Here is an 8,318-nt window from a genome sequence, read left to right on the forward strand (position 1 = left end):
ATCTGGAAATTAAATTTTGCATTTAATTTCCTGCTGGAGCCAGGTGATGCATTGGTTCTTGGAAGAAGAGATGACTAGAGATTGCCACATTGAACTGTAACCTGCCTGGGACACTCTTCCTACCAAAGCTACTTCTACCAGTACATACCAAATTCAGATCTATACATTACCCAAGTCAAAATTGACACATTCCCTTCTAATTTAGGACAGTCCTAGCCAAGCCTTACTTTTTGTTTGATTTATTTTTACCCAATACATCAAACATAATCCAAGCTCAAAAGGTTGTAGAAAGTAAACAGTACTCAGTTGTTCCAAGGTCGAAACTTTTGCAATTGGAATAGACAGCCACATGCCCATTACTGGCAACTTTCTTTCACAATAGTAGTCATGAGTGCCAGCTGCTTGAGAATCATGTCCTGAGATTTTTGTAAGGGAAGGGTAGATCATCAGTGTGACAGGGTGGCCTGCCCCTTTAAAGGCCGAAGAACTGGAGCCGCTGTCCAGTTAGCTCTGCTTGCCACACTTGGGATGGAGCCTGGGGTTAATTAGTAGAACTAACTGGGTAGAAACAGCAGCAGGAAGCTGCAAAGTAAGGGGAATGCTTAGGAAGTTGTACAGAGACTGCAGAGAATGAAAAAAGCACAGAAGACCCTGAGACCAGGGGAGTTGCTTCAGCTAGGAAGGTCTGGGAGTAGCCTGCCAAAGTAGGAAGGAACCTGAGACACCAGTTGGACTTTTTATTTAGCAAGGTAAGTGGATTCCTGCAAGCTTAGCAAATTTTCTGTGTGTCTGTGTTCAAACACAAGTAAAAGAAGAATGTGGTATCTTATGTAAACTGTTGTGTAGTGTTGCCCCACAGGTGCTTTCATTTCAGTGGTGGGTGAAGTGATTGTCGTATAGCTAGTCTGTAGGTTTTATAAAGTGCTTTAGGGACCTTTATGATAATGGTGCTACGTTCTTCCGTGAAAGCTGATAATATCATTTCATCACTGCTGGGCATATAAGGTGCTTGCAAAGTCTTGTGAAACATTTTATGATTGGTCAGTAATAATAAGATTAGCCAACTTCTCTGAGATAAAAAAAATTTTAATAGAAAAACAAGTCAAACATTAAGCACTAATTCTTCTAGTGCTGCTTTTAGTTTCAGTACAGAGAGGTGAAATAGTTAACTTCAGTGCATTCAACATAAAATGCTATTGTTCCCCCCCTTAAAAGAAAACATAAGTGCAGCTTACATATGCAAAAGTTTAAAATACCCATAGGTTTTCCATCATCCTTTAAATCTTTTCTATGATAGCTCCTTGGCACTATTGCTTGAAACTAGAATCTGTTTCTTTATGAAACACAAAAATGTACATCAGAGGGGCCTTTCCCCCTTCAGCAGATCAAATAAAATAATTCAAGTGTCAGTGTGGGAAAATTCTGGTAGTTTCTTACGTGTTTTCCCCTTATTATTACAATGAATTTGACACACCATTGTAAAACAACTATCTCCTACCCCAGATGTCTAAATAGAAATACAGGGCCTGATACTCTTCTTAGGGTAGGTCCACACTAAGAAGGGGGGTCGAACTAGGGTACACAAATTCAGCTATGTGAATAGCGTAGCTGAATTCGAAGTACCCTAGTTCGAACTACTCACCCGTCCAGACGCCGCGGAATCGAAGTCCGCGGCTCCAAGGTCGACTCCGCCACTGCCGTTTACAGTGGTGGAGTACCGGAGTCGACCGGAGCACACAGTGAGTTCGAACGCCGAGAAGTCGAACTCACTGTGTCGACCCGGCAGGTAAGTGTAGACTAGCCCTTACACTGGGGTATCTTCAGTAAAGATACTTCTTGCTTTTACAGTTGTCACTATACATGAAATATAGATATGAGCCAAAACTATGGAACTATTTATGGACTACAATGGATGATTCTGGCTTCCTACACAACTCCCAAGCTTCCACCAGGCTTTGGGGCTGGACCCGCAGGCTGTTTACACCCAAAAAAAAAATAATAATAATAATTTGAGAGGAACTCACCATACAGAACCTGAGAGAGACTTTCACTCCATCAGCTCCCTCATGCTGGTTTTTCAATGGGCAGGGTTTACTCAGGCCTTAACATGAATCCTCATGCCTATCCCGATGAGGTAGGTAAATGAGTAAAATGGAACCCTTGTTTTTGTTTTGCAAATCTAAATCGCAACTGAAAGGGGGTTGGCAAAACCAAAACCCATTCCCGGTTTTACTCATCTCAATAAACATCCTATCTATAAACTATGTAACGGGCTGTTATTTGGCTTTCCAGGCAGCCTACAGTGGATGATGGAAAAATGCCAATGCTCTTTTTCTTGTTCTCTTGCAGGACTGTGTATTCAGCTGCACTACTTCTCTTCCTCCTCATCATCAAGGCTAGTGCCAGGGCACTGTGAACAAGGGCAAAAACCGGGGTAGAGGGAGAGCAGCTTCTTTTCTGGGCCTTATCTGAGTTTGGTTCAGCTGTGAAGCTCCTGTACCCAGGCCATCTTGTCCTCCAGCTGCCCATGGGCATGCCACACCTTTGTCTGTGCCTAGTCAGCATGGAGACACAGCTCCCCTTTAGTCCAACAGACCGGCTGCTAAGTGAATTCTGACCGACCAGCCAGCCACTGCCCACCTGGCTCCCCTTGTCATTCTTGTTCCCTTGCATGCCTGCTCCTCTGAAACAGCACTCCCAGTGTCCTAGTCCAGGCCTCATGGACTCATTGGTTAACAGTCCTCAAATTATATGGGACATTAGGCTCCCATAATATTATTTTACACAGTAGGTTTCCATCAGAAATGAAGCACTCAACTGAGGTGGTGTTATGATGCTGTGCAATTTACTGTACCTTGATACACGAAGACAGGCGGGAGCAGAGGACAGCTCCGGGTCCCTAATTCTTATGGTCTCTGGGCTCCATACTCCCTCTGTGTTCTCAGCGAAGGGGGAGGGAGGGGTTAAATATGCCGTGCCCTTCACATTGTGTTTAATTTTCCCATTATTCTTCCCAGGTCAAGGCCTTGAGCTATGCATTTTCATGCTTTTCACATCCTCCTCCTGGGAATGTCATTGGTAAGGGAATACAGCTCCAGTCAATGCACATGTGAAGAGAAAGCAAATACGTGCACGTTCATTCCCTGTGGAATCCCTGGGAGCAATGGTTTACCAGGCAGAGATGGGAAGGAAGGTCCAAAAGGAGAAAAGGGAGAGCTAGGTATAACAATACAAATTTCTCAGGCCTATGCTTAGCCAGAAGAGTCCTGGGGACAAAAGTTTTCCTTCCTACTAAAGAAACTAGTATTAAACTAATTACATGTTACAATCATATGACCCTGTTTATCGTCACTACTATGAACAGATTGTCCCCATTGCAGACTTTTTTTCAATAAACTCAGGTCACACTGAAATCCCGTAAAATAGTTACATTTGTGAGATCACACAGTAAAACATAGCGATGCTTTAAGCATTAAAGAGGACATTAGTGCATAAACCAATTTCTTATACCCTTAGCCATAGGGTTCAAAGGTTACATGATTTTCAGCACATGGGCAGCAATTGTTACTTTCTCCTATAAACCTTTCCCTGTGTTTCCAATCTACCTATGCAAGCACAACTACTGTGTTGCACATATAGAAAGTTATAATAACCTTATAATTCCATTTGCTCTGTGAGGTGAATTCCATGGAATAACTCCAAAGTCCTGTCAATAAGGCACTTCTTTCCTGATAGCCATGTGGAATTTTCAGGCTCCAGAAAGGCAGAGCCTGATCTTGCAAACACTTCTCAAGGGAGTGATCTTTTGTCATGGGAATCATCCCACTGAGGTCAAATGGCAGGAGTCTGAAGTCAATGGGATTACTTACACAAGTACAATAATGTACATGGGTATAGATTTGCCAGGTTAATCATGTGTCCATGCATATATTGCACATCAGTGGACTGTACAGAAATGTTTTGTGTCAGATCCTCCGCTGGTATAAATAAGGATAATGCCATTGAACTCAATGGTCTTCTTGAGAAATTCAAAAATCAGCAGAACTATGCTGCTTTACACCTACTGAACATTTGACCCACACCTGGACACACTTAGAAGCATTTCTGGAATTTTAGTAAAAGACGGATATTAATATTTTTATTAAAAAACATGTTCAGTCCAGATACAAACTTCTAAACCATTTGCAAGTGTTCAGATATGGCTTTCTAATTTGAGTCCGTTAGGGTAACTGGATCAAGTCATGAACTTTGGTTCATCATCAGGATCTGAACTTCCTGTAATATAGGGTATACTTTTGGGTATTATAGTTTGTGCCCATCTGCTGCTATGGCAGCAATTGCAAACTATGACAAGGCTGAAAAATTAAATTACTCACTTCGTCTTTCTTTTTCATTCAACTCCTTGGTTGACAGGGTTGAGAGGGACACAGGGTCTCCCAGGAAAAGCTGGACCCTCCGGGCCAAAAGGCGAGAGAGGTTCAGTAGGTGAAAGAGGACCAACAGGTCCTAGTGGACACCAAGGTAAGCAGACCAGTCTTTTGTTGAGATAATAGCAGCATACGTGAAGAAGTAGTCTAACTAGAATAGATGGTGGCCTTTTTTGAATTATGACTGGTTTGTGCAAAAACTTAACAAAGTGCATTAGGTGAGCTTTGTCATTTTTGTATGAAGGAGCAGAAACACTTCGAGGTTTCTCTACACGATGAAATTGACCAGCACGACTATAAGTGGAATAATTATTCTGTGTCATGACAACATTTATTCTGCTATAGATATTCCAGTCAATTTCCAAAGGAAAAGAAGCCCTTATAGATGTGGGAATGGGGCAGTCCAGAAGATTTGCAAGGCTTAGAAATGAGCTAGGCCTTGGAGGGTCACTTGGGGGAATGGAGTTTGATAAACTTGAACTTCCAAGGGAAGTCTCTTATGGGGCAGGATGGACACTAGAGTAATATAGATAGATGGAGCTCGAGGGTTCGCCCATCACTAGACTCATGTATTATTAAAACTGATAAAGTGACAATTTTTTTTCTAATTGTAAGTTTTTATGATTAAAAGTTAAAAGCCAGTGTTGCTGTGGGTATTATTGAGAATTGCAACCTGAAGGTAGTTTCCCTTTCACTCAGAGTAGAGCTGTGACTTCATAGTACCTGCTCTTGTAAAGAAACACAGAAATACAAAGCAACACCTTGGTAATGTTCTACCAATGATTTATTACAGATCTGAGAGATGATTTCACTGGGATCTTGCCTTTTTTTTAAGTTCATAATTTTCAAAAATTGTCTTTGTTGTAATGAAACAGTATGAGTAACGCAATTATGTTATCACTCAGAACTTGATCATCTTAAAACTCAACTGAGGGAGTTGCAAGCACAACTGAAGGACTTGCAAGCTACTGTCAGCAAAGCCCAGAAAGGTAAGCAGGGTGAATTGGCATATTTTCCAATCACTTACAAATGGGCCCAACCGGAGAAGTGATGTTTAGATCCAGCTTCAGATGTGAACTCACTCGACGTTCAAAAGGGTTCTGGTTGAGGCCAGTCTTTACTCATTGATACTCTGAACCTTCCATCTACTTGTCTGATGCTTTTGTAAAGGAATTCCAATTTGATGCATAGGGAAGTATGCGCTACTCCTGCAGTCACTCTGACATGTGTACTTAAACATAAGTGGAGTCCTACTGCGGTTAACAAATAAGATTATTCTTAAGTAGGCTTGGCAGAATTCATTTTTAATATAGTTTTGACAGATATCAATGTTTATTTTTAAGCATTTTAATTTTTATTTATTTAAATGTTCAGAGTTGTAAATAATTATGGAGTTTAAGCATATTTTCTGTTTTTATCTATTTAAATTTTCACAGTTGTAGAAAATTATGGGGGTCAGACAATAATTATTTAATGGCAATAGATGTTGAGATTCAAAAATATATATAAGGACATGTACTAATGCAAATTGAGCTGAAAGTATTATGGCCGCAGGCTTCTCCCTGTGCCCTACCCCTCTCGATGGGTGTAACAATATGAATAAGTGCTACACTTCTATTCCAAAAACACTACAGCTTACAGTAGTACTGCTCCAGTATTTACTCATGTTATCTAGCTGTCCATGTGTGTGCCAGGGCCGCCCAGAGGATTCCGGGGGCCTGGGGTCTTCGGCGGCGGGGGGCCCTTCTGTTCCGGGACCCGCCGCCGAAGTGCCCCGGGGGCCTCCCCTGCCACCGAAGTGCAGCCCAGTCTTCGGCGGTAATTTGGCGGCGGGGGGCCCCCACCGCGGGTCTCCGGGGCACTTCGGCGGCGGGTCCCTGAACGGAAGGGCCCCCCGCCACCGAATTACTGCCGAAGACCGAACTGCACTCCAGCGGCGGGTCCCGGTTTGGCGGTAATTCGCCAGCGGGGGGTCCTTCCGCCCCGGAGCGGAAGGACCCCCCTCTGGTGAAGACCGGCAGCGAAGAAGCTCCGGGGGCCCGGGCCCCGCAAGTTTTCTGGCCCCCCCGGAGCGAGTGAAGGACCCCGCTCCAGGGGCCCCAAAAAACTCTCGTGGGGGCCTCTGTGGGGCCCAGGGCCTGGGGTAAATTGCCCCTCTTGCCCCCCCTCTGGGCGGCCCTGGTGTGTGCATGTGCACATGATGTCCTCACCCTGCTCCTCACACAGTGTGTGGACACAAAAGAAGAATCCCCAAACTTACCCCACCTCTGGGGTTCACCTTCTATTATTCATCTGGGGTAGGATTGTAACTCACTATACATCTGCTCAAGGGAGGCCACTCACCTGCTTACTTCTTCCCTGGAGCAGGTGGGCAGAGAGAGAGAAGGGAAAGGGACAGAACCTTGGCTCCATTCCACCCTTCTTGCTGACCAGACTAACTGTGCCAGTGCAGCATGAATAGTGATTTATTGGTGGTAAATTACAACACACCAGGAATAAGGAGGAAACGGGGGGAGGAGGGGTGACTCTGAGCCCCAGTGTATCTCAGGACTGTTCGTGGATAGTTCACTGTACATACATACCCTCCTTCAGAGCTGTGCCAAAAGTCACTATCCAGTCCTTAAATAACAATAATACATCAACTGTAAGATTACTCCTGTGTGCTTGTTTCAAGAGTTTTCGCCTCGGGGGCCCTTAGTCTCTGCATCTGGGTCTCTCAATAAAAGATTAAACCCTTTCTAAACTCCTGGTTTGAAGCTAATAGGACTCAGCTGCCCTGGCATCAGAACACATCAGCAAAAATAACTGTGCATCTGTACACAGAGTTCTGATATTAGGGTTAGTCACAAAAGAACCCTCTTTTCCTATGTAAGCTCCCAGAAGCAGCTTCCCCATTACAGAGTGATGAAAGTAACGTGGATGTACTCTGCTAATGTGTCTTCCTAGTTCTGCTTTTCCCAAATGGCATGACTGTCGGTGAAAAAATATTCAAAACTGAGGGCTCCGAAGGCAACTTTGAGACTTCAAAAGCTGCGTGTTCCCAAGCTGGTGGCCTGCTTGCTTCTCCAAGGAATTCTGCAGAGAACAGCGCCATCCAACAAATAGCAGCTAGGCATAAAAAAATGCCATTTCTTGGAATAAATGACATACAGACAGAAGGCACATTTAAGCATCTAAATGGTGAAGCATTAGGATACTCCAACTGGGCATCTAATGAACCAAATAATTATGAAGGAATAGAGGACTGTGTAGAAGTGAATTCAAGTGGCAAGTGGAATGACAAATCCTGTGCAGAAAAACATTTAATAATTTGTGAATATTAATCTATCTGCCCTTTTGGTTATTTGTCACTTAGTACAAATGTACATACAGCTTTACATATTGCTAATTATATCAATTTACAGTAGCCCTACATTTTGGACATTGTGCTGCGTCAATAATGTAAAGCATACAGCTGTCTACTGTATGTGAAAAACTAGTCCAATAAAATAATCATGCAACACTGATTAGTGTACTGAGCTGGTTAAAACTGGGGATATATTACAAATGCTGTGAGATGGTTGATGCCCACTCATTTTCAGATTGCCCCTGTTCCATACAAGGATCCATCCTGGGAAATCCATGGGCACTAGACACGTGGCATGTTTCTAACTTAAAAGGCTACAAGCTGTCACTTTGTTCCATATAGAGCCACCTGGCAATGCATTATTAGCTTGACAGGCAGGGACTTGGGATGAAAGTTCAAGTGGCAGAATTGAAATTTCAGGATTCCCTTCCATCTCTATTTACAGGCATTTCAATATCCAGGATCTGCTTGTTACAACCTTTTAATAAGACACTGTTGAAATGGAGAACTCTAGAAGCATTTGAGTCGCATCCCAAGGGTCGCAC

General features: G+C 43.3%; 1 protein-coding gene across 4 annotated transcripts; it reads left to right on the forward strand.

Annotated features, from left to right (window-relative positions):
- The first annotated feature begins 410 nt into the window (after positions 1-410).
- Positions 411-7,933, forward strand: LOC123374474 (pulmonary surfactant-associated protein D-like). 4 transcript variants are annotated; one of them, XM_045024505.1, is made up of 6 exons: positions 411-749; positions 1,849-2,395; positions 3,018-3,220; positions 4,414-4,521; positions 5,333-5,416; positions 7,374-7,933. In XM_045024505.1, the coding sequence occupies exons 3-6, from the start codon at positions 3,034-3,036 to the stop codon at positions 7,748-7,750; spliced, it is 756 nt and encodes a 251-aa protein (XP_044880440.1). In that variant the 5' UTR covers positions 411-749; positions 1,849-2,395; positions 3,018-3,033; the 3' UTR covers positions 7,751-7,933. The 4 variants fall into 4 exon arrangements, with proteins under 4 accessions (XP_044880440.1, XP_044880437.1, XP_044880438.1 ...); XM_045024502.1 differs by having other exon boundaries at positions 2,350-2,395; XM_045024503.1 differs by lacking the exon at positions 1,849-2,395.
- The last annotated feature ends 385 nt before the right edge of the window (positions 7,934-8,318 follow it).

The sequence above is a fragment of the Mauremys mutica genome, chromosome 7 (assembly GCF_020497125.1).
Source record: "Mauremys mutica isolate MM-2020 ecotype Southern chromosome 7, ASM2049712v1, whole genome shotgun sequence".
NCBI classification, from domain to species: Eukaryota; Metazoa; Chordata; order Testudines; family Geoemydidae; genus Mauremys; species Mauremys mutica.

Bases quoted from the DNA above. Each gene is read 5' to 3' on its own strand.
- LOC123374474 (XM_045024505.1), top strand. From the start codon at position 3,034: ATGCATTTTCATGCTTTTCACATCCTCCTCCTGGGAATGTCATTGGTA. The intron at 3,221-4,413 runs GTATAACAATAC...CTTGGTTGACAG, and splicing joins AGGAGAAAAGGGAGAGCTAG to GGTTGAGAGGGACACAGGGT. The intron at 5,417-7,373 runs GTAAGCAGGGTG...GTGTCTTCCTAG, and splicing joins TGTCAGCAAAGCCCAGAAAG to TTCTGCTTTTCCCAAATGGC.